The 26,505-nt window shown below is 45.8% G+C and overlaps 4 protein-coding genes across 4 annotated transcripts in view; 2 read left to right on the forward strand and 2 right to left on the reverse strand.

Moving 5' to 3' along the window:
* LOC131995567 (uncharacterized) overlaps positions 1–26,505 on the forward strand; it is a 446,417-nt gene that overhangs the window by 330,532 nt on the left and 89,380 nt on the right. The gene's annotated exons all lie outside the window — the stretch shown is intronic.
* Positions 10,296–10,670, forward strand: LOC131995604 (histone H2B.1/H2B.2). The gene has a single exon (XM_059364372.1). It carries the CDS (start codon positions 10,296–10,298, stop codon positions 10,668–10,670), a length of 375 nt encoding a protein of 124 aa, XP_059220355.1.
* LOC131995569 (histone H1-like) lies at positions 11,586–12,266 on the reverse strand. The gene has a single exon (XM_059364340.1). The coding sequence runs from the start codon at positions 12,264–12,266 to the stop codon at positions 11,586–11,588; it is 681 nt and encodes a 226-aa protein (XP_059220323.1).
* Positions 21,396–21,853, reverse strand: LOC131995614 (histone H2A). Its single transcript, XM_059364381.1, has one exon. The coding sequence runs from the start codon at positions 21,848–21,850 to the stop codon at positions 21,476–21,478; it is 375 nt and encodes a 124-aa protein (XP_059220364.1). The 5' UTR covers positions 21,851–21,853; the 3' UTR covers positions 21,396–21,475.

Genomic DNA, 26,505 nt, shown 5'->3' on the forward strand with positions numbered 1-26,505 from the left:
GCCGAAGCAGCCAACCCCCTCGGCAAAACTACAAAAACAACGGAAGTCGTCAACAACCCGACTAGAACTATCACAAAAGCCGATGTCATGCCGACAGCACATCATATAACAGCAACAGAGTGGAGCCTAGAAATCGACCATGAAATCGATATGGACATGAATGTAGATATAGCAGGGCAGCAGGCCACATTACCAGCCAACAAAGGAGCAGTGCCAAAACAGCCAGGGCAGCAACAAAAACAACTGCAGAGAAATACTGAGAAGGAAGCCATGGATCATGAGAGAGGCCAAATTAATTCAACAACAAAGGGACCGACAACGTCAACAGGATCGAAAGGTAAGGCCAGCCCACCCGTCATAAAAATATATAATTCCAATTCGAAGGTATTGATAAGTAATGTTAAGGAGAGATTAGGACATAATCTTTTTTCACTGCATATTGTTAATAAGAACTTGATAAATCTTAAATTGAATACGAATGGGGACCATGAGGTGATTAGGAAGTTTTTGGAGGAAAGGGGGGTCTCTCATTTCACCTTTACGCCGAGGGAGTTAAAACCGGTTTCGGTTATTATAAAGGGGTTGTCGGACACGTTTGACAAGGAGGATTTAGAGGGGTATATTAATGAGAATATGCCGGAGCTGGGTCTGAGGAATGTGGTCAAGCTGAGGGGTGACCGATGGGTAGTCCAATTGGACAAGAGTGCTGATATAAAGGCTTTTCGGAGGCTTAGGTATCTGTTGAACTGCAGGGTTAGGGTTGAGACCCACAAGAGGAAGGGTCTGGTTCAGTGCCATAATTGCCAGAGGTTCGGGCATGTGTCCACTAATTGTAGAATGCCGTACAGATGCGTCAAGTGCGGCCAGTCGCATGGGGCCGGGAAATGCGAGGTCCCGAATAGAGAGCAGAATTGTCAGGAGACTTTGGAGAAGGACCCTGTGACCGGGGAGATAGTGAGGAGAATAGGTCGGCAGGTTCACTGTGTTAATTGCGGGGTGGATGGCCACGTGGCCAGTTCAAAGGAGTGTCCAAAGAGGATAAGTCTCCTTAGGGAGATGGAGGAGAGGAAGTCGTTTGCGAGGGCGAATAATGTGAATAGAGCGGTGGGGCCCCGGAGAGAGGCGGTGGCGCCTAGTTTTGTGCAGCAGGGTAGGACCTTCGCTGGCGCTGTAGGGATGGCTGAGTCGGCCGGTTTACGGACTAGGGTGGATGCGGTACCGGTGTCTAGGGAAGCGTCTGGGCAGGTGGGAGCCGCGATGGGCTGGTTTGATGGGGAGCTGAAGAGGCTCATAGGAAAGGACTTTGTCACGTGCATGAGGAAGGTGAATGGGTTTGTCGACACATACAGGCGATATACGAATGATGATGAGAGATTGCAGGGCGTTTTCGGTCTGCTTCTTAGCCTGAGACTCTATGACTAGTTTGAAGTGTATTTTCTTGAATGTGAATTCCTTAGTGTCTCGCCAGAAGAGACACTACTTGGAGCTGTTTGTGAGGGAGCACAGACCTGATGTACTACTGATAGCCGAGACGAAGTTATCAGCTAGGCACACATATGGTCTGCAGGGCTATACGGTCTTTAGGCAGGATCGGAGAGGGGGCAGCGCCGGTGGTGGTACGGCGATATGCTTGACGGACAGGTTGAGTGGGGAGAGGCTTGCGTCGGATTTCGGAAACGTCGAGGCTACAGTAGTCAGGATCAAAGGGACCGGGGGCAGGAGCGTCGTTGCCATGTCGTTGTACTTACGGCCGACTGAGGCGCTGGGAGTGGGAAGCCTCGATGCGGTCGAGGCAGTCATTGGGACTGATGAGGCGGTCATAGGCGCAGATCTTAATGCCAAGCATGGCTCATGGGGTGGGGTCCAGATGAACACAAGGGGGAGGGCGCTCTACGAGTGGCTGCTGTCGTGCCCGTCTTTGCTGGTTAGACCTACGGTTGGGCCGACAAGGTGTGCGATGGGGACAGGGTCGTATATAGACATGATTCTGACTACTGTGGGTATTCGACCTACAGAGGGTGCCATGAGGAGGGGTGGACTGAGGATCGTGGATTTTGAATCCGATCATAAGGCGGTGGTGTTAGAGGCCACAACTATTGGGTTGCGGGCTGGAGAGAGGGTGGAGGTCTATGATTTCAATAGGATGGATGTCAGGGCCTTCAATCGGAAACTGGCCGAGAGGCTTGGATCGGAATTGCTCCCTAGGGATCGCAATGTGTTGCCGGCTGAGATAGATGAGGCAGTTGGAAAGCTTTCATCTGCTATTAATCAGACCATGGTAGAGACCATTAGGAAGGTTACGCCAAAGAGAGATGGGTTGCCGGAACTGCCGCCCGACATTTTGGATTTGATCCGCCAAAAGAAGACGCTCAGGAGGAGAGTACATAGGACTCTTGACCCGCAAGGCTACACCACTGCGAAGGCTATTATCAAGAGGATGAATAAACTGATTGGCGAGCGGATAGCAAGGTTTGAAGAGGAGTATTACCTTCGAAGGCTGCAGGCCATCTCCGCAGACAAGGACATGTACAGAAAGGTGAAGGGGCTGAGTGGTGCCCTAAGGAGAAGGGGAATCGATGACTTGGTGGACTCGGGTGGCAGGAGAGCTGTGGCCGATCGAGAAAAGGCCGAGATACTAGCTAGTGAATTTGCGAGAATACAGGGGACTGCTGTAGCCGGATACGCCCCTGATGACGATGAAGAGCCCTTGGCACCTATGGTGGATTTTGGCACAGACTATTTTGCAGATGGGACAGTGATCCCGGGATCGACCGCAGTACCGTTACGGCTGGTCAAAGTGGAGGAAATAGGAGCCTATCTCAAGAGGCTAAATAACAAAAAGAGTTGTGGAGAAGACGGAATCCCGAATTTTGTTCTGAAGAGGGCTGGCAGAGGGGCATGGTCTGCCCTGACCCTAATATTCAACCACTCATTAAATGTTGGATATTTCCCTAAGGAGTGGAAGGTGTCCAAGGTTGTCGCAGTACCTAAACCGGGCAAGGATCCCACTGACCCAGGTGGATATAGGCCAATCTCGCTTCTATCGAACGTGGGGAAGCTGTTTGAGATAGTGATTCTGGAGAGGCTGAACGAACATCTCGATACGGAGGCTGTTCTTGGCGATTGCCAATTTGGTTTTAGAAGGCAGACCTCGACGGTACATGCACTGATGACCCTGACGGACAGGGTGACAAGAAGGTTGAACGACCGCTGTGCTACCATAGCCGTCAGCTTGGATTTCCAGAAGGCCTTCGATACCGTGTGGCAGATGGGTATTGTAGAGAAGATGAGGACATTCGGTTTCGATCGGTATGTTGTTGCCTTGGTGGGGGAGTACCTCAGAGGCAGATCATTTGCTGTGGCCTTAGGGACCGTTAGGTCTGATACGAGGGCCGTGATGGCGGGGGTACCACAGGGCTCGGTGCTGGGCCCTGTACTGTACAACATATACTTAGCAGATATTCCTCTCCCACAGGGAGGGGAACTTCTGCTAATATATGCGGACGACATAATGGTGGCGTCCACTCATGCCAGCGCGAGGATAGCTGAGAGGAATTTGACCAGGTACCTGGAGACCCTCAGGATTTATTTCGACAGATGGAGACTCTCGCTCAACGTGGAGAAGTGCAGAACGATTATGTTCAAGGGCATCAAGAAGCGGATATTCAAGAACGCTAGGGGATATATACCTAGGGTGACCATCGGAGGGGAGGTGATTGCTAATGCAAGGGTCCTGAAGTACCTGGGCATTGTATTTCAAGAGGACATGACCTATACGCGTCATGTGGACCATGTCATGGCGAAGGGTAGGATGGCTTTCCAGGCATTGTACAGTGCCCTCGCGGGAAGGGGAGGCCTGAGCCGGAGGGTTAAACTGGCCATATATAGACAGATTGTGCGTCCGTCGATGTCATACGGATTCCCGATATGGTTCTCCATATCATCTCATCAGATGGAGAGGATTCGGATGTTGGAGAGAAGGATCCTTAGATATTGTCTGGATCTCAGATGCAGGATGGATGAGGAAGGGCACTGGATCAGGCCTAGCTGTAGGAGGATATATGAATTGAGCGCTTTGGGCCGGATCGATGTATTTATGACACGGACTGCCCTTGATCAACTCTCGAAATGCTCCAGCCATCCAAATGAGATGGTAAGGGGCTGCGCTGTCTCTGATGAGACTTTTGACCGATACATTCGACAAGGGGCATACTTACCCCCGGCCTCCTTGTTAAACATGTCCGAGAATGGGAAACTTTACGATGAGAATGGTCGGCTGCTGTTTTATCATAGACGGTTCCGAACATACGGTTTTGACGATCTTGTTTATCGTACTTCGCAATGAGAGATCCCCTATGGGGGAAATAGAATTTGGAGAGAATAATTTTATGACCTTTTTGTAAATACCTTAATAATTTTGCTTTCAAGAATGGATTGTTAATTTAAGTTTATGAACCTGTGAATATTATGTAAATACCTTTTTGAATTTTTGTTTTATTATGATTTCCTTTTTAGTTTTTGTTATGTAAATACGTTTTATTAGTTTTAAGTAGGAAATATAAAAAAACATTTGAGAGTTAGATCCTAGAGTTTTTCTTTACCTTTTTACTAGGGCAAATATGATAAGAGACTCCACGGGCTTTTAAAGTGGAACTAGAATGAAATAAGGATAATGGGTTTGGCTGGCCTACCAAAAACATTAGTATATAATTAGAATGTAAGAACTTTATAGAAATATATATATATATATGCTAAAGAAAATAAGACATAAGATCGTAGCTTATAAGGCAAAAATTGTTAAATGAAAAATATGGTAAATAAATAAATAAATAAATCAAACACACAGGAGATTAGACAATTGGAAGCCGAGCAGCGCTCGAAGTGTAAACATCAAGTGTTAGAAGTGAACTTATACGAAGTGCAAAAGAAGTTAACTTTCGTAGTATTACGAAGTCTTGAAGTGCATCATGAGTGATAGCAGTGGTGGTGCTATTGGCACCCCAGACGATGAGAATCGCATAGTAGTCAATTCTATGAACAATAGAAAACCGAGCATTAATGGTACTCTCAACGCCAATGTTGCCGAAGAAGAATTTTTAACAGCCGATGGTTTCCAGGTGGTTCAGAGTCGTGAATCCACGAAGAGAAAGAAAAACAGATCGGGAAATTCCGGCGACAGGGATTTCAAAAAATTGAAAGCCGATGCAGCAATAATAGAGCTCACGAGACAACTAGAGCAATTAAAAAATGATCATCAGATAGCCCTCCAGAAAATAAATGAGCTTATGATGGTAAACAATCAATTAACATCAAAATTGGCCGGTGGAGACGCCAACATCAATCTCCAACCGCCAAATAATGTGAACTATTGCCAAACGACAACAATGGCAAAAACGAATATAAATGCCGAAGCAGCCAACCCCCTCGGCAAAACTACAAAAACAACGGAAGTCGTCAACAACCCGACTAGAACTATCACAAAAGCCGATGTCATGCCGACAGCACATCATATAACAGCAACAGAGTGGAGCCTAGAAATCGACCATGAAATCGATATGGACATGAATGTAGATATAGCAGGGCAGCAGGCCACATTACCAGCCAACAAAGGAGCAGTGCCAAAACAGCCAGGGCAGCAACAACAACAACTGCAGAGAAATACTGAGAAGGAAGCCATGGATCATGAGAGAGGCCAAATTAATTCAACAACAAAGGGACCGACAACGTCAACAGGATCGAAAGGTAAGGCCAGCCCACCCGTCATAAAAATATATAATTCCAATTCGAAGGTATTGATAAGTAATGTTAAGGAGAGATTAGGACATAATCTTTTTTCACTGCATATTGTTAATAAGAACTTGATAAATCTTAAATTGAATACGAATGGGGACCATGAGGTGATTAGGAAGTTTTTGGAGGAAAGGGGGGTCTCTCATTTCACCTTTACGCCGAGGGAGTTAAAACCGGTTTCGGTTATTATAAAGGGGTTGTCGGACACGTTTGACAAGGAGGATTTAGAGGGGTATATTAATGAGAATATGCCGGAGCTGGGTCTGAGGAATGTGGTCAAGCTGAGGGGTGACCGATGGGTAGTCCAATTGGACAAGAGTGCTGATATAAAGGCTTTTCGGAGGCTTAGGTATCTGTTGAACTGCAGGGTTAGGGTTGAGACCCACAAGAGGAAGGGTCTGGTTCAGTGCCATAATTGCCAGAGGTTCGGGCATGTGTCCACTAATTGTAGAATGCCGTACAGATGCGTCAAGTGCGGCCAGTCGCATGGGGCCGGGAAATGCGAGGTCCCGAATAGAGAGCAGAATTGTCAGGAGACTTTGGAGAAGGACCCTGTGACCGGGGAGATAGTGAGGAGAATAGGTCGGCAGGTTCACTGTGTTAATTGCGGGGTGGATGGCCACGTGGCCAGTTCAAAGGAGTGTCCAAAGAGGATAAGTCTCCTTAGGGAGATGGAGGAGAGGAAGTCGTTTGCGAGGGCGAATAATGTGAATAGAGCGGTGGGGCCCCGGAGAGAGGCGGTGGCGCCTAGTTTTGTGCAGCAGGGTAGGACCTTCGCTGGCGCTGTAGGGATGGCTGAGTCGGCCGGTTTACGGACTAGGGTGGATGCGGTACCGGTGTCTAGGGAAGCGTCTGGGCAGGTGGGAGCCGCGATGGGCTGGTTTGATGGGGAGCTGAAGAGGCTCATAGGAAAGGACTTTGTCACGTGCATGAGGAAGGTGAATGGGTTTGTCGACACATACAGGCGATATACGAATGATGATGAGAGATTGCAGGGCGTTTTCGGTCTGCTTCTTAGCCTGAGACTCTATGACTAGTTTGAAGTGTATTTTCTTGAATGTGAATTCCTTAGTGTCTCGCCAGAAGAGACACTACTTGGAGCTGTTTGTGAGGGAGCACAGACCTGATGTACTACTGATAGCCGAGACGAAGTTATCAGCTAGGCACACATATGGTCTGCAGGGCTATACGGTCTTTAGGCAGGATCGGAGAGGGGGCAGCGCCGGTGGTGGTACGGCGATATGCTTGACGGACAGGTTGAGTGGGGAGAGGCTTGCGTCGGATTTCGGAAACGTCGAGGCTACAGTAGTCAGGATCAAAGGGACCGGGGGCAGGAGCGTCGTTGCCATGTCGTTGTACTTACGGCCGACTGAGGCGCTGGGAGTGGGAAGCCTCGATGCGGTCGAGGCAGTCATTGGGACTGATGAGGCGGTCATAGGCGCAGATCTTAATGCCAAGCATGGCTCATGGGGTGGGGTCCAGATGAACACAAGGGGGAGGGCGCTCTACGAGTGGCTGCTGTCGTGCCCGTCTTTGCTGGTTAGACCTACGGTTGGGCCGACAAGGTGTGCGATGGGGACAGGGTCGTATATAGACATGATTCTGACTACTGTGGGTATTCGACCTACAGAGGGTGCCATGAGGAGGGGTGGACTGAGGATCGTGGATTTTGAATCCGATCATAAGGCGGTGGTGTTAGAGGCCACAACTATTGGGTTGCGGGCTGGAGAGAGGGTGGAGGTCTATGATTTCAATAGGATGGATGTCAGGGCCTTCAATCGGAAACTGGCCGAGAGGCTTGGATCGGAATTGCTCCCTAGGGATCGCAATGTGTTGCCGGCTGAGATAGATGAGGCAGTTGGAAAGCTTTCATCTGCTATTAATCAGACCATGGTAGAGACCATTAGGAAGGTTACGCCAAAGAGAGATGGGTTGCCGGAACTGCCGCCCGACATTTTGGATTTGATCCGCCAAAAGAAGACGCTCAGGAGGAGAGTACATAGGACTCTTGACCCGCAAGGCTACACCACTGCGAAGGCTATTATCAAGAGGATGAATAAACTGATTGGCGAGCGGATAGCAAGGTTTGAAGAGGAGTATTACCTTCGAAGGCTGCAGGCCATCTCCGCAGACAAGGACATGTACAGAAAGGTGAAGGGGCTGAGTGGTGCCCTAAGGAGAAGGGGAATCGATGACTTGGTGGACTCGGGTGGCAGGAGAGCTGTGGCCGATCGAGAAAAGGCCGAGATACTAGCTAGTGAATTTGCGAGAATACAGGGGACTGCTGTAGCCGGATACGCCCCTGATGACGATGAAGAGCCCTTGGCACCTATGGTGGATTTTGGCACAGACTATTTTGCAGATGGGACAGTGATCCCGGGATCGACCGCAGTACCGTTACGGCTGGTCAAAGTGGAGGAAATAGGAGCCTATCTCAAGAGGCTAAATAACAAAAAGAGTTGTGGAGAAGACGGAATCCCGAATTTTGTTCTGAAGAGGGCTGGCAGAGGGGCATGGTCTGCCCTGACCCTAATATTCAACCACTCATTAAATGTTGGATATTTCCCTAAGGAGTGGAAGGTGTCCAAGGTTGTCGCAGTACCTAAACCGGGCAAGGATCCCACTGACCCAGGTGGATATAGGCCAATCTCGCTTCTATCGAACGTGGGGAAGCTGTTTGAGATAGTGATTCTGGAGAGGCTGAACGAACATCTCGATACGGAGGCTGTTCTTGGCGATTGCCAATTTGGTTTTAGAAGGCAGACCTCGACGGTACATGCACTGATGACCCTGACGGACAGGGTGACAAGAAGGTTGAACGACCGCTGTGCTACCATAGCCGTCAGCTTGGATTTCCAGAAGGCCTTCGATACCGTGTGGCAGATGGGTATTGTAGAGAAGATGAGGACATTCGGTTTCGATCGGTATGTTGTTGCCTTGGTGGGGGAGTACCTCAGAGGCAGATCATTTGCTGTGGCCTTAGGGACCGTTAGGTCTGATACGAGGGCCGTGATGGCGGGGGTACCACAGGGCTCGGTGCTGGGCCCTGTACTGTACAACATATACTTAGCAGATATTCCTCTCCCACAGGGAGGGGAACTTCTGCTAATATATGCGGACGACATAATGGTGGCGTCCACTCATGCCAGCGCGAGGATAGCTGAGAGGAATTTGACCAGGTACCTGGAGACCCTCAGGATTTATTTCGACAGATGGAGACTCTCGCTCAACGTGGAGAAGTGCAGAACGATTATGTTCAAGGGCATCAAGAAGCGGATATTCAAGAACGCTAGGGGATATATACCTAGGGTGACCATCGGAGGGGAGGTGATTGCTAATGCAAGGGTCCTGAAGTACCTGGGCATTGTATTTCAAGAGGACATGACCTATACGCGTCATGTGGACCATGTCATGGCGAAGGGTAGGATGGCTTTCCAGGCATTGTACAGTGCCCTCGCGGGAAGGGGAGGCCTGAGCCGGAGGGTTAAACTGGCCATATATAGACAGATTGTGCGTCCGTCGATGTCATACGGATTCCCGATATGGTTCTCCATATCATCTCATCAGATGGAGAGGATTCGGATGTTGGAGAGAAGGATCCTTAGATATTGTCTGGATCTCAGATGCAGGATGGATGAGGAAGGGCACTGGATCAGGCCTAGCTGTAGGAGGATATATGAATTGAGCGCTTTGGGCCGGATCGATGTATTTATGACACGGACTGCCCTTGATCAACTCTCGAAATGCTCCAGCCATCCAAATGAGATGGTAAGGGGCTGCGCTGTCTCTGATGAGACTTTTGACCGATACATTCGACAAGGGGCATACTTACCCCCGGCCTCCTTGTTAAACATGTCCGAGAATGGGAAACTTTACGATGAGAATGGTCGGCTGCTGTTTTATCATAGACGGTTCCGAACATACGGTTTTGACGATCTTGTTTATCGTACTTCGCAATGAGAGATCCCCTATGGGGGAAATAGAATTTGGAGAGAATAATTTTATGACCTTTTTGTAAATACCTTAATAATTTTGCTTTCAAGAATGGATTGTTAATTTAAGTTTATGAACCTGTGAATATTATGTAAATACCTTTTTGAATTTTTGTTTTATTATGATTTCCTTTTTAGTTTTTGTTATGTAAATACGTTTTATTAGTTTTAAGTAGGAAATATAAAAAAACATTTGAGAGTTAGATCCTAGAGTTTTTCTTTACCTTTTTACTAGGGCAAATATGATAAGAGACTCCACGGGCTTTTAAAGTGGAACTAGAATGAAATAAGGATAATGGGTTTGGCTGGCCTACCAAAAACATTAGAATGTAAGAACTTTATAGAAATATATATATATATATGCTAAAGAAAATAAGACATAAGATCGTAGCTTATAAGGCAAAAATTGTTAAATGAAAAATATGGTAAATAAATAAATAAATAAATCAAACACACAAAATCGTGAACAGTGTTAAAAGTGTTTGTGTGACTTAAAAAAAAAACCAAGTGAAAATGCCTCCAAAAGCCAGTGGTAAAGCAGCAAAGAAGGCCGGCAAAGCCCAAAAGAACATCACTAAGGGTGACAAGACCAAGAGACGCACCAAGCGTAAGGAGAGTTATGCTATCTACATTTACAAAGTGTTGAAGCAAGTCCATCCCGATACTGGTATCTCCTCAAAGGCCATGAGCATCATGAACAGTTTCGTCAACGATATCTTTGAACGTATCGCCGCCGAAGCCTCCCGTTTGGCTCACTACAACAAGCGTTCCACCATCACCAGTCGGGAAATCCAAACTGCCGTCCGTCTATTATTGCCCGGTGAGTTGGCTAAGCACGCTGTCAGTGAAGGTACCAAAGCCGTTACTAAGTACACCAGCTCCAAGTAAATGGCATACTTATTTCGTCGTACAATATTTTCCCTACAACATCAAAGGCCCTTTTCAGGGCCACAAAATAAATTAAAAAAGAGACTTAATTCGTTATTCAACTAAAATTAATTTATATTTACAAATTTAAAGAAAAAATATATCTACCACTCACCCTCACATTGCCCTTATTACTTTTTTAAAATAAAATATGTATACTACCCATACTCTAATATTGCCCTCCTTGCTTAGCACCATCTACATCTACAGTAATATGATCAACACATATTGCTCTTATGCTCAAACACTCGGTATGCAACGTTGTATTGATGTTCGAGTATATGTGAGCGTGTGTGTTGATACTAAATTTTTTAGGGATGTATACTAGTATGTTAGCGTGAAATGGTGTAGAGATGTATATGTGGACTTATGCGTTTGTACGCGAGATCTATGGGTAGGTATGCTCGTAAAGAATGAAATAGGTATGCTAAGTGCGATTTTTGAAGGGAATATTGTACGCCACTCTCTTATTGGTTAGGTATGCTAAATGAGATTTTCTTTAACATTAACTGATTTTCATAGTTCTTAGTAATTGCTTTGGTTTATGACCCTAAGTGAAACAGTTAATCCAGTTGCGGAAAAAATCCCATTTAACATGTGATTACTTAAATTTCCTTAAAGGGTAATGTATTCCCATAGTAGGTAACAATGGTATTAAAAGATTTCAACAGATGTTTTACAGCTACGAAAAGGGCTGTGATTAGCTTTTCCCTTAAAATTAACATAGTATTTATTAGGTAATTAAAAAATTGTTTGAGTTAAATTTGGTCTCTTTTTAAAAATTTTTTTGTAGCCCTGAAAAGGGCTGTTAGATATACTGCTTTCGAATATCGAAAATAATCATTTTGACATGATAAGTAATTTTGCATGGAAAAATTACTTCTTAGCGGCGGTCTTCTTGGCAGCTGGCTTCTTTGCTGCGGCAGCCTTTTTGGGCTTGGCAGCGGTGGTTTTTGCCTTGGGTGCCTTTGGTTTAGTGGCTGATGCTTTGGCGGCTGTTTTTGCGGGTTTAGCTTTAACTGTACCTGTCTTTTTGGCAGTTTTAGCCTTGGCCTTTTCGGTCTTCTTCTTCTCGGCGGTCTTTTTAGCAGCGGAAGGCTTCTTTGCAGCGGCTTTCTTTTCACCGGCTGCCTTTTTGGGTGCTGCTGCCTTCTTTTTCTTATCACCGGCTGGGACCTTCTTCTTCTTTTCAGCGCTCTTTGCTTTAGGTTCCTTCGAGGCAGATGGGGACAATTTGAATGAACCGGAGGCACCCTTACCTTTAGTTTGGATCAATTTTCCACTAGCAACAGCGCTCTTCAAGTACTTCTTGATGAATGGGGCCAATTTTACAGCATCAACTTTGTATGTGCTGGCCAAGTATTTCTTGATGGCAGGCAATGAGGAACCACCACGTTCTTTCAATGTTTTGATGGCAGCATCGACCATTTGTTGGGTTGGTGGATGGCTTGGGGCAGCAGAGGGTTTCTTTGCCTTGGCAGCGGCTTTCTTAGGTGCCTTTTTCTCAACAGCGGCGACTGGAGATGCGGTGGCTTCAACAACGGCGGCGTCAGACATGATTTCACTTATATTTTTCTTTTTAAACACACTTTAACACTTTGTAAATATACACTCACTACTGGTGTACGCTGATTGGTTGAAAATATGGTTTCAACCTTTAGACTAGTGATGGCTGGGTACATCGAAATTATGAGAAGTACATAGTAGTCAACTACGAAATTTTGCGAAACGTTGTGTGGAAGCGAATAAAAATTTTTACAAAAGTTTTCACAGAATTATTCATTTTACGATGAGATAGTAACAATTTCTTTTTATTTTTTATACAATTCTTCTAGTAGAGATATCCAGCTAATCATTAAAGAAAATCCGAGTTAATTATCTTTAAGCGTTACCGAGTTATAAGGGTTTGAGTTGAAAGTTTATAAAAATGTTATGATAAAATTGTAACTAAATTATAAAAATTTTCCAATTTTTATTGAAAATTGGTTTTTATAAAAATTTAGTATGGAATCTTGATATGTTTTCTTGAAAGAAGTGTAAAAAAAAGTGAAAATTTGGATGATTTTCATAGTGAAATAATCGATTTTATTATGTAGTCTATGACAGTTGAATTCACCATATTGGCGTATTTTCCATGAATAAAAGTTTTTCTGCAAATTAATTTGAAAGCTCTAATGTAAAAATGTTTTAGGAAAATTTTATCATAAAATATTATAGAAATGATAGATTTCTATTAAAATGTTACATAATTTGTAAAAAGTGTACGTTTGTTACGAAAAGTCTAAAATATTACGATGCTATGTTATACCAACGTCGTTGGCTATGCAAAATGTGCGGTGAGCTCTATTGCATTTATTATAAAATATTTTTTTCTATATAAAGTGGACTTGAAACTAAATAAAAAATTTAAAAATGTAAATTCTAAACAATGTATTGTTGCAATCACAAATTTAAAAAAATATATAATTTTTTTTTGGAAATTAAACACAAATTCAAAAATGCCCTTGTCTAAGCAAGCAAATGTAGAACAGTTGCATACCGAACGAAATCTATTTCCCTTTAATAATTTAAAATATTAAAATACTATTTTATTCTTTTTAAAACAGTTTTTAGAATAGCAAAAAATATCATTTGTTTAAAAATAATAAAAAATACAGAAAAAATTTATATTCAATGTATCTAAATTATCTATTTAAGGTTAAAATTCTCTCGAATGTATTGGCCTGCCTGTTTTTATCTTCATTCATTCTTGTTATGTAGCTACTACGAAAAATCAAATTTTGCAAAAAGAATAACAGCAAATATACTGTTGCTAATAGAAAATAAAAATTTTCAATTTAACATAAAAAGTAAATTAAATAATTTTTTTTTAAAAAAAAGTTTTTGATTTCGCTCCATGTTTTGAAACCCAATATTACCAAAAGTAAAACGCATAGAAAAGAAAAAAATTTTTTTAATATAAATAGTGTATTTTTCCATCCCCAAAAAAAGACTATATTTATTTATTTTAATAAAAATAAAAAGGTGTAAGTTTTGAATAAATTTTTTTCTCTTTTTTATAAAAATATTGTGGTCCTGAAAAGGACCGATTGTTTTTGTAAAAAAAAGTTGGCTTTTAAAATGTCAATAATTTAAGCACGTTCTCCACGAATACGTCTGGCCAATTGGATATCCTTGGGCATGATGGTGACACGCTTGGCATGGATGGCACACAAGTTGGTATCTTCGAAGAGACCGACCAAGTAGGCTTCGCTAGCTTCTTGCAAGGCCATGACAGCAGAGCTCTGGAAACGCAAGTCAGTCTTGAAATCTTGGGCAATTTCACGAACCAAACGTTGGAAAGGCAATTTGCGGATCAACAACTCAGTACTCTTCTGGTAGCGACGGATTTCACGCAAAGCAACGGTACCAGGGCGGAAACGATGTGGCTTCTTAACACCACCGGTGGCTGGTGCGCTCTTACGAGCAGCTTTGGTAGCCAATTGCTTACGAGGGGCTTTGCCACCAGTAGATTTACGGGCAGTTTGCTTAGTACGAGCCATTTTTCACTAGAGGTTTTTAGTTCACTTCACGATATGCACACAAACACTGTTAACACTGTAATAGTTGCCTTACAATTTCAATTTCAATTTCAAAATAGCGTCTTTATTTCTGATAAAATCTTCCTATATATGTACAGTTACGCTTACTGCTAAAATCTTACAGGCTACTATTCCAATGTATTACAATTATGGATACTCTTAAACATATAGTATATGACTGCGCTACAAGGCAACAGCCGCTAATCCTTCAAAGAAAAAACAAACATCAACACAGAGGGTAGGTACAAAAAATACAGATTCAAAAAATACCAATTCATTATTTTACAAACTAAATAAAAATTCATTATGACTTAAACTAAGGAAATAAAAAGGAAATTAAAAAGTAAAAAGAAAATAAAAAGTACTATTTACACTATTTACAATATAAAAACCACAATGCTCACTGCGGCCATCATCAGACTACTGGCTGGTGTCGTACACCAGATGATTCAGGTCAAAAGAACCATTCAACCTATGATAGAATAGGAGTTGGCCATCTATAAATACATGCCCAGCGGCAGTAAGCGCTGGAAGAGCGGCAAATGGGAGGTGTCTCCTATCCATGGCGGGTTCGAGGTCAACGTCTCTGCATAAAAGATCCGATACCAGGGCGTTGTCGAGGTTATGGCACCTTGTAGCAAACTCTAGGGCACCCCTCATCAAAAACACATCGAGTCTCTCAGAACCATACGTGTCATAAAGCTCCCTGCAGGTCGGTGAGCTAAAGGTCCCATCCCCATGAGAAAAAGGCCACATGCCAAAGCATGAGCGAAGAACACCCCGCTCCCAGACCCTGAGCCTCTCCATATGTCGTGAGGAAATGTCAAACCAGGCAGGAAAGGCATGACAAACGACAGGCCTAATGACCTGTTTATAAATAAGCAGCCTAACCTCCCTGGTAAGGCCCCCCCTCATCCGAAGAAGCCCAGCGTAGGCGAAATACAAACGCCTAGCCTTATCCAGCACATGACGAACGTGTCCCGAGAAATCAAATCTAGTATCGAAGACAACACCTAGGTACCTCAATACAGTGGAGACCTCAATCCTGCCACCCCCGATAAACAAATCAGGAATGTAGCCCCTAAAGTTGGGGAAGACGACCCCTGGCCCACCACGGACCAACAAAGCGGAACACTTCCCCACATTCAACTGCAGCTTCCACCTAGAGTAGAATGCATAAAGCTCATCCAGAAATGAGTTCAACGCCCTTTCCACAGCAGACGCCCTAGCCCCAGAAAATACAACCAGCACGTCATCAGCATAGGCGAGTAGCAAACCCCCCGAGGGCGGACTAGGGACATCATGGACAAATATGTTAAATAACATAGGCCCTAGCAGAGAGCCCTGAGGCACACCTGCTAGCACCTGTCTCTCAGAAGAGAGACATTCGCCCACTCTAACCCTATAAGTCCTTTCCCTCAGGAAATCCGCCACCATCCTATAAGTCTGACGGGCAAGGCCCAACGACCGGAGCTTAAACAATAAGCCCTCATGCCAGACAGAGTCGAATGCCCTGGCGAAATCCAGACTGACCACAATTGCACCTCGCCCCCGGCCAAGGCCATCCACTACATAGTCCCTAAAGACTGCAAGCGCGTGGGTAGTGGAGTGCCCTGACCTAAAGCCAAACTGAAAATCAGCCAGAATTCGCCTATCCTCAACAAAAGCAGAGACCCTCGCCAGAACAAAGGACTCCAAGATCTTCCCGAACACCGACAGAAGAGAAATCGGCCTATATCCACCACAGCGAGTCAAGTCAGAGCCAGTCTTGGGAACCGGCACAACCACAGCCGTCTTCCATGCCCTTGGAAAATATCCCAAATTAAGGCAGTGATTGAAAAGCACCGCCAAAAATACAAAAACAACGTCGCCAGCCTTCTTAAGTGCCACCTCGGGGACACCGTCAATGCCGCAAGACCTCCTCGCAGGCCTACGGGAAATGGCCAAGGCCACATCATCCCGGTCAACAAAACAACCCTCCCTCCAAAGAGACCTGTCATCAACCACAGACCCGTCAGCCGTGAAGGACGGGGAAAACGAGACAACAGGGGCCCTGTCAGGAATCCTCTCAACAGTCTCCGTAACGAGGCGGTGGATAGGATCCCCGACAAGACCCACCGGAGGATGAGCAGAAGAGCCCATATGAGCGGCCAACAAATCCGCCTTACCAGCATCATCAACAACAGCAGCACCATCCGACCTAAGTAAAGACCCCACAGGCGTAGTAGCAGCAAGCCCGGCAGCCCTCTTAACACGGCCATACGTCCTGCAGTCCACCCTAATACGGCCGAGATATCCCCGCACCCGCCCCTCCTCAAATACGCGAATAAGGTCGCGAATAATACATCCAAGATTCCGGACATCAGCCCTAAGCACCAAGGCGCGATCAGGGTCCGGACACCTGCGTAAGGCGCAACGGAGCCTTTTCCGCTCCCGGATGAAGCGCATGATATTGGGCGGAAGTTCACCCATTATCCTGCGCCTCATCCGGACCCGGGGAACAGCCTCCTCTATTGCCTCGGAAAACGCAGAGCCCAGACCGTCAACACACAAATCAATCTCATTGACAGAGGCATTCCGGTCAGTGGGCAAAGCCAAGTGAACGAGACCGTCCCTAAGAACGCGCCTGAAACCACGGACATTAGTCCTATCGAAGTCCAGAAAAGAAGGACCCTCAATCATCGCCAAACCCCCCACAGCTAACTCAAGAAGAATCGCCCTATGGTCAGACTCAAAGTCAAGCGCCCTACTATTGGAGGCACCTCCGGCCAAGGAAATCCCCGGAGTCCTCAGGAAGAAATCAATGAAAGAACCACCAGAACCATTGGGCCTAGTAGGCCTATCGGCAGCCACAGCGTCCAAGGACGCACCACAAGCCAAGAAATTAAAGAGAGAACGTCCCCTAGAATCAATGACAGAATCACCCCAGAGGGGATGCCTCGCATTGAGGTCACAGCCCACAACAAGCTCACCACCAAGCGCCAATCGAAATACAGGGTCCAGAGCAGAAATCGCAAAGCCAATGCCCGGGCGAAGATATAGCGACACAAAGGAAATTACCGACCCATCGTCCCTCCATACCTTTACCCCACATCCCTCCACAGCCCCCAGTTCGAGAGGAATCAACTCGGAGCGAAAATCCTCCCTGACAAGTACGCCAACACCGCCGCCTCTCCCCGTCGTCCTATCACGCCTGTAAAAGACGTATCCCTCGTACTCAACCCTGTGATGGTCAGTCAGCTTGTGTTCTGCCAGAAGCAGAACATCAGGCCTGTGATCCCTAATAAACAACCTCAAGAAGTGTCTCTTGTCCAGGGAGACAAGAGAATTAACATTCAAGAAGATGCATATCAGGGACCTAACCATCACAGAGTCGATTCAAGAGGGCCGCAAAAGCAGCGTCCCTACCCTTCTCCAACTTCAACCTACGATAGGTTGGGCCAAACTCCTTGAGCACCCGGAAAATCCCAAGGAAATCATCCCCCAGAATCGCCCTACAATCCGCCGCCAAGCCCTCATCAGGAGAGCCCGTTACAGGGCGAGGGGCCGCTGGGGAAGCAGCAGCACCAACAGGACGCCCGCCAAGTGCGACAGCATACGACACCCCAGCACGAATGTCCGCCAACCTAGAGGAACGAGCGCGAGTCCTGTCCCTAGCCTCCTCCTTCCGCGCATTCAAACGGGCCAAGAATTGAATCCGTTTAGGACAAAGTGCACTGCCAGCCGTGTGACCAACAGCACTACAATTTACACAGGAAACTGGTTGTGTCGCCTTCCGAATAACCCCACCTGTCACAGGATCTACAACATCCTGAAGGACATCCTCAGCCTTGGAGCGAATTGAGCAATCAGCAGAAGCATGAGCCAGACCACACTTCACACACCTGAGGGGCATGCCACAATTGGATGCAACGTGCCCGAAGCGTTGACAACGAAAGCACTGAGTAACCCTGGCCAACCTATCCTTCCTGATGCGAACACGACAATGCAACATCCGAGTAATCGCATAAACCGCCCCTATGTCACAACCCCTCTCAATGCGGACAACCCATCTGTCACCAGCAACAGAAATTGCACCAGCGACTCTAGCGCCTAACTCCGCCCTATCAGCAAAGAATTGAGAGATCTCCTCCTGGGAGAACTCAGACGACAACCCCTCAATGACCACCGTGTGGGGAACGAGGGCCTTAGGTGTGTGGGTATGGAACTTGTACCCCCTCTCGGACAGAAGTGACCTAAACCTCTCAAAGCCCGCCAAGACCTTGACCCGCACAGACAAGACCGATTTGCGAACCATACTTATAACAAAATCGCCATGTTTAAATATAGTGTGTAGGAGACCACTCACCTCTTTAACACCAGCATCATAAATGGTGACCGCAGGTAATGAGCCGTCCTTCGTTTTATCCCCAGTAATATTATCAGTATTAGCAGTAGCAGAATTAACAGCAGCAGCAGTAGTAGCAGCAGCAGCAGCAGTAGCAGCAGCGGCAGCAGGTTGTGCAGTTTTCGTAGTCTCGCCTCGCACGATGGACACGGAAACTTTTCGCTTCCCCTTCTTCGGCTTCTTAGTTTTGGCTGCATTCAAAGCAAGAGCCGCAGCAGAAGTGCCTGCCACAGGCTCCAAGTCATCCTTCTCTGGGTTACCATGGCAACTGGTAACCGCAAGTGGGGCCGGCGTTGCCTCCACTTTCTTCATCTCCCCGGGCAACGGCATTTTGCCACCGGGCAGTGCCACCGGCGGTGTGGACACTGAATCAACATCCATGGACAGGGTAGTAGTGTCACCCTGTCCAGTAACAGCCACACATGCATGACCAGGCTTTGTTAACGTAGCCTGGTATTGGGCATTACTACGCTTGAGCTTCTCAACATCAAGCATTAGGCCTTCAATAACCCGCTGGAAACTGGTCTCACGTTTCTGGAGCTCTCGGATTTGTTGACCGAATGCCTCCAGTAGCTCCTCCTTTTTGCGCAACAGATCGTTCTTGCGCTCCATCTCTTCACGAGTAATGACAACAAAGTCCTGGTTGGTTGTCATCTTCTTTTCAGGGCAATCCCTTTGAGGGACCCCTTCGCATAGGTCGTCGTGCGATCTCACTGGCATCTTTATTCCAGGCTGTGCAACCAATTAACTCAGGTTACACAGCCAAAAGAATGCCCTTTACAGGGACAATCGCAAAAAATTGCCTCCTTTGCGCTTCTCAAAATTAGAAGGCACCTCGATGGACAAAAGACCAAGTTCGTGTCTTAAGTCTTTCGACACTCAAATGCCGTCGGCAAATGCACAAGTTTGTGTCCTAAGTCACTGGATGCAGAATGCCGTCGGCAAAACAACAGACCAATGAGTAGCTGGCAAACAGGAACACACAACAGGGAGCAATGGAATATTCTTCCAGCTCTATAGGTCACTTCCAAAAGATCTATGTGGCCAAAGGACACACGCGTGAATAAAAGTCTTTTCTTTTTTCAATAAATCCTCTCAAAATCAAGCTTTTTTGCCACCAGTAGATTTACGGGCAGTTTGCTTAGTACGAGCCATTTTTCACTAGAGGTTTTTAGTTCACTTCACGATATGCACACAAACACTGTTAACACTGTAATAGTTGCCTTACGGAGCGATTCCCGATATTTATAGAAAAAATTTGGCGGGCTACAGTTTCCAATAAGGGTGTGTGCTGCGTATATGCTTTGTATCTGTACACACGAAGTGTATACGAACAACCCCGAAGATAGATCGAAGCGTATGTGTATGTAGTAAATTCAGAGCGGATTTTGTATAAATATGAGGTATCGCAGCATGGTAAGTATTAGTTCTTGTGCATAACTTGTGAAGTGAATTTAATTTAAAAAGTGAAAAAATGACTGGTCGTGGTAAAGGTGGCAAAGGCTTGGGAAAAGGTGGCGCTAAACGTCATCGTAAAGTGTTGCGTGATAACATCCAAGGTATCACCAAGCCTGCAATCAGACGTTTGGCTCGTCGTGGCGGTGTAAAGCGTATCTCTGGATTGATTTACGAAGAAACCCGTGGTGTCCTGAAGGTGTTTTTGGAAAACGTTATTCGTGATGCTGTCACCTACACTGAACACGCTAAGCGTAAAACCGTCACCGCTATGGATGTCGTCTACGCTTTGAATAGACAAGGCCGCACTTTGTACGGTTTCGGCGGTTAAACATTATCTTGACGCTATTTTGGAGAAAATTTTAAGAACTTTAAAACTAAAACAATCGGTCCTTTTCAGGACCACAAAACATATTTAAAAAGAGATATATCTTGTTATAAATTTTTACTAAAAAAAAATACATAAAATTTATTTGAAAATAAATATTACCATTTTTCAATTTGCCGTCGGCCAAAATGTAGCTTCTATAATATACATACATACATGACGAAACTAAAACCGACGCCATTAGAACAATACGATGAAACGATGGTATACAACACTAAAAAGCATACATACACACAGATACCAAAATGCACGCATATACTACCATTAAATGTTTCCTTTGCTTGGAGCTGCTAACTTTGTCACAAATGTACGAAGAGGGACGATCGTAGATACTTCGTTTCGATGTTTTGTTATTACATATGCCAATTTTTTTCAGCATCAGAAAATGAACAATGATTACCATGTGATATTCAAATGTAAAATAAATAGTTTTTACAGTACCCTAATGGTAACATTGATCCTATTAAATGCCGATAATCTTGAGTAGGGTCGATAAAACTAAATTCTTATTATGTTAATGTATGCAAATAGGCGAAATGTTGATGCATGATAATTGATAACTGATAATTATGACATGTATATTAAAAGACCTGCAATAGTCGATAAGATGTAAACATATTTGAAAATGTTTACCTATAAACAATAGATGGCAGATTTTTTTGTATTTACGCCTAAAACAGGATTGTTTAAGGAAATTTCGAATAACGAAATAGCTAGCAAATTACCAAATCCACTGAAAAAAAAAATCGACCAAAAAATATTTTTTAAATTTAACTACAATTAAAATTTTATTTATTATTTAAAACTATTTTTTAAGTAAATTTTCTTGATAAAATAAGGTTTGATATAGTTTTTTCTCTTTTAAAAAAATTTTTGTCGTCCTGAAAAGGACGGATTGTTGTTGATTTATACGATGGCCTGTATTTACATTTTTTCTTTGATGCTCGTAGATAATTTAAGCCTTCTTTTCGGTCTTCTTGGGCAAGAGAACAGCTTGGATGTTTGGCAATACACCACCTTGAGCAATGGTGACACCGGACAGCAATTTGTTCAATTCTTCGTCATTACGGATAGCCAATTGCAAGTGACGGGGGATAATTCTTGTCTTCTTGTTGTCACGAGCAGCGTTGCCAGCCAATTCAAGAACTTCAGCGGCCAAATACTCCATGACAGCAGCCAAGTAAACTGGAGCTCCGGCACCAACACGTTCAGCATAGTTGCCTTTGCGCAACAAACGATGGATACGACCGACGGGGAATTGAAGACCAGCACGGTTGGAACGGGACTTTGCCTTTCCCTTAACTTTGCCACCTTTACCACGACCAGACATTTTTTTTTTTTTTTTTTTTTTAATTCACTTCACTTAGCACTGAAACACAAATGATATTAGTTCGCAGCATGAACTGCAGTATTTATACTTTCGGATCCAACGTGTAGCTAATTTTAGAGGGTTGTTTTCGTAAACATAGCGACTGTTTTCGTCTACCTGAATATCTTGTGCATGAAATGGTTTAAATATTCCGAGTAAGCCATCAAACACACAACAAAGGAGATTAGACAATTGGAAGCCGAGCAGCGCTCGAAGTGTAAACATCAAGTGTTAGAAGTGAACTTATACGAAGTGCAAAAGAAGTTAACTTTCGTAGTATTACGAAGTCTTGAAGTGCATCATGAGTGATAGCAGTGGTGGTGCTATTGGCACCCCAGACGATGAGAATCGCATAGTAGTCAATTCTATGAACAATAGAAAACCGAGCATTAATGGTACTCTCAACGCCAATGTTGCCGAAGAAGAATTTTTAACAGCCGATGGTTTCCAGGTGGTTCAGAGTCGTGAATCCACGAAGAGAAAGAAAAACAGATCGGGAAATTCCGGCGACAGGGATTTCAAAAAATTGAAAGCCGATGCAGCAATAATAGAGCTCACGAGACAACTAGAGCAATTAAAAAATGATCATCAGATAGCCCTCCAGAAAATAAATGAGCTTATGATGGTAAACAATCAATTAACATCAAAATTGGCCGGTGGAGACGCCAACATCAATCTCCAACCGCCAAATAATGTGAACTATTGCCAAACGACAACAATGGCAAAAACGAATATAAATGCCGAAGCAGCCAACCCCCTCGGCAAAACTACAAAAACAACGGAAGTCGTCAACAACCCGACTAGAACTATCACAAAAGCCGATGTCATGCCGACAGCACATCATATAACAGCAACAGAGTGGAGCCTAGAAATCGACCATGAAATCGATATGGACATGAATGTAGATATAGCAGGGCAGCAGGCCACATTACCAGCCAACAAAGGAGCAGTGCCAAAACAGCCAGGGCAGCAACAACAACAACTGCAGAGAAATACTGAGAAGGAAGCCATGGATCATGAGAGAGGCCAAATTAATTCAACAACAAAGGGACCGACAACGTCAACAGGATCGAAAGGTAAGGCCAGCCCACCCGTCATAAAAATATATAATTCCAATTCGAAGGTATTGATAAGTAATGTTAAGGAGAGATTAGGACATAATCTTTTTTCACTGCATATTGTTAATAAGAACTTGATAAATCTTAAATTGAATACGAATGGGGACCATGAGGTGATTAGGAAGTTTTTGGAGGAAAGGGGGGTCTCTCATTTCACCTTTACGCCGAGGGAGTTAAAACCGGTTTCGGTTATTATAAAGGGGTTGTCGGACACGTTTGACAAGGAGGATTTAGAGGGGTATATTAATGAGAATATGCCGGAGCTGGGTCTGAGGAATGTGGTCAAGCTGAGGGGTGACCGATGGGTAGTCCAATTGGACAAGAGTGCTGATATAAAGGCTTTTCGGAGGCTTAGGTATCTGTTGAACTGCAGGGTTAGGGTTGAGACCCACAAGAGGAAGGGTCTGGTTCAGTGCCATAATTGCCAGAGGTTCGGGCATGTGTCCACTAATTGTAGAATGCCGTACAGATGCGTCAAGTGCGGCCAGTCGCATGGGGCCGGGAAATGCGAGGTCCCGAATAGAGAGCAGAATTGTCAGGAGACTTTGGAGAAGGACCCTGTGACCGGGGAGATAGTGAGGAGAATAGGTCGGCAGGTTCACTGTGTTAATTGCGGGGTGGATGGCCACGTGGCCAGTTCAAAGGAGTGTCCAAAGAGGATAAGTCTCCTTAGGGAGATGGAGGAGAGGAAGTCGTTTGCGAGGGCGAATAATGTGAATAGAGCGGTGGGGCCCCGGAGAGAGGCGGTGGCGCCTAGTTTTGTGCAGCAGGGTAGGACCTTCGCTGGCGCTGTAGGGATGGCTGAGTCGGCCGGTTTACGGACTAGGGTGGATGCGGTACCGGTGTCTAGGGAAGCGTCTGGGCAGGTGGGAGCCGCGATGGGCTGGTTTGATGGGGAGCTGAAGAGGCTCATAGGAAAGGACTTTGTCACGTGCATGAGGAAGGTGAATGGGTTTGTCGACACATACAGGCGATATACGAATGATGATGAGAGATTGCAGGGCGTTTTCGGTCTGCTTCTTAGCCTGAGACTCTATGACTAGTTTGAAGTGTATTTTCTTGAATGTGAATTCCTTAGTGTCTCGCCAGAAGAGACACTACTTGGAGCTGTTTGTGAGGGAGCACAGACCTGATGTACTACTGATAGCCGAGACGAAGTTATCAGCTAGGCACACATATGGTCTGCAGGGCTATACGGTCTTTAGGCAGGATCGGAGAGGGGGCAGCGCCGGTGGTGGTACGGCGATATGCTTGACGGACAGGTTGAGTGGGGAGAGGCTTGCGTCGGATTTCGGAAACGTCGAGGCTACAGTAGTCAGGATCAAAGGGACCGGGGGCAGGAGCGTCGTTGCCATGTCGTTGTACTTACGGCCGACTGAGGCGCTGGGAGTGGGAAGCCTCGATGCGGTCGAGGCAGTCATTGGGACTGATGAGGCGGTCATAGGCGCAGATCTTAATGCCAAGCATGGCTCATGGGGTGGGGTCCAGATGAACACAAGGGGGAGGGCGCTCTACGAGTGGCTGCTGTCGTGCCCGTCTTTGCTGGTTAGACCTACGGTTGGGCCGACAAGGTGTGCGATGGGGACAGGGTCGTATATAGACATGATTCTGACTACTGTGGGTATTCGACCTACAGAGGGTGCCATGAGGAGGGGTGGACTGAGGATCGTGGATTTTGAATCCGATCATAAGGCGGTGGTGTTAGAGGCCACAACTATTGGGTTGCGGGCTGGAGAGAGGGTGGAGGTCTATGATTTCAATAGGATGGATGTCAGGGCCTTCAATCGGAAACTGGCCGAGAGGCTTGGATCGGAATTGCTCCCTAGGGATCGCAATGTGTTGCCGGCTGAGATAGATGAGGCAGTTGGAAAGCTTTCATCTGCTATTAATCAGACCATGGTAGAGACCATTAGGAAGGTTACGCCAAAGAGAGATGGGTTGCCGGAACTGCCGCCCGACATTTTGGATTTGATCCGCCAAAAGAAGACGCTCAGGAGGAGAGTACATAGGACTCTTGACCCGCAAGGCTACACCACTGCGAAGGCTATTATCAAGAGGATGAATAAACTGATTGGCGAGCGGATAGCAAGGTTTGAAGAGGAGTATTACCTTCGAAGGCTGCAGGCCATCTCCGCAGACAAGGACATGTACAGAAAGGTGAAGGGGCTGAGTGGTGCCCTAAGGAGAAGGGGAATCGATGACTTGGTGGACTCGGGTGGCAGGAGAGCTGTGGCCGATCGAGAAAAGGCCGAGATACTAGCTAGTGAATTTGCGAGAATACAGGGGACTGCTGTAGCCGGATACGCCCCTGATGACGATGAAGAGCCCTTGGCACCTATGGTGGATTTTGGCACAGACTATTTTGCAGATGGGACAGTGATCCCGGGATCGACCGCAGTACCGTTACGGCTGGTCAAAGTGGAGGAAATAGGAGCCTATCTCAAGAGGCTAAATAACAAAAAGAGTTGTGGAGAAGACGGAATCCCGAATTTTGTTCTGAAGAGGGCTGGCAGAGGGGCATGGTCTGCCCTGACCCTAATATTCAACCACTCATTAAATGTTGGATATTTCCCTAAGGAGTGGAAGGTGTCCAAGGTTGTCGCAGTACCTAAACCGGGCAAGGATCCCACTGACCCAGGTGGATATAGGCCAATCTCGCTTCTATCGAACGTGGGGAAGCTGTTTGAGATAGTGATTCTGGAGAGGCTGAACGAACATCTCGATACGGAGGCTGTTCTTGGCGATTGCCAATTTGGTTTTAGAAGGCAGACCTCGACGGTACATGCACTGATGACCCTGACGGACAGGGTGACAAGAAGGTTGAACGACCGCTGTGCTACCATAGCCGTCAGCTTGGATTTCCAGAAGGCCTTCGATACCGTGTGGCAGATGGGTATTGTAGAGAAGATGAGGACATTCGGTTTCGATCGGTATGTTGTTGCCTTGGTGGGGGAGTACCTCAGAGGCAGATCATTTGCTGTGGCCTTAGGGACCGTTAGGTCTGATACGAGGGCCGTGATGGCGGGGGTACCACAGGGCTCGGTGCTGGGCCCTGTACTGTACAACATATACTTAGCAGATATTCCTCTCCCACAGGGAGGGGAACTTCTGCTAATATATGCGGACGACATAATGGTGGCGTCCACTCATGCCAGCGCGAGGATAGCTGAGAGGAATTTGACCAGGTACCTGGAGACCCTCAGGATTTATTTCGACAGATGGAGACTCTCGCTCAACGTGGAGAAGTGCAGAACGATTATGTTCAAGGGCATCAAGAAGCGGATATTCAAGAACGCTAGGGGATATATACCTAGGGTGACCATCGGAGGGGAGGTGATTGCTAATGCAAGGGTCCTGAAGTATCTGGGCATTGTATTTCAAGAGGACATGACCTATACGCGTCATGTGGACCATGTCATGGCGAAGGGTAGGATGGCTTTCCAGGCATTGTACAGTGCCCTCGCGGGAAGGGGAGGCCTGAGCCGGAGGGTTAAACTG

The sequence above is a fragment of the Stomoxys calcitrans genome, chromosome 3 (assembly GCF_963082655.1).
Source record: "Stomoxys calcitrans chromosome 3, idStoCalc2.1, whole genome shotgun sequence".
In the NCBI taxonomy this organism is placed as follows: Eukaryota; Metazoa; Arthropoda; class Insecta; order Diptera; family Muscidae; genus Stomoxys; species Stomoxys calcitrans.

Bases quoted from the DNA above. Each gene is read 5' to 3' on its own strand.
- LOC131995604 (XM_059364372.1), top strand. From the start codon at position 10,296: ATGCCTCCAAAAGCCAGTGGTAAAGCAGCAAAGAAGGCCGGCAAAGCC.
- LOC131995614 (XM_059364381.1), bottom strand. From the start codon at position 21,850: ATGTCTGGTCGTGGTAAAGGTGGCAAAGTTAAGGGAAAGGCAAAGTCC.
- LOC131995569 (XM_059364340.1), bottom strand. From the start codon at position 12,266: ATGTCTGACGCCGCCGTTGTTGAAGCCACCGCATCTCCAGTCGCCGCT.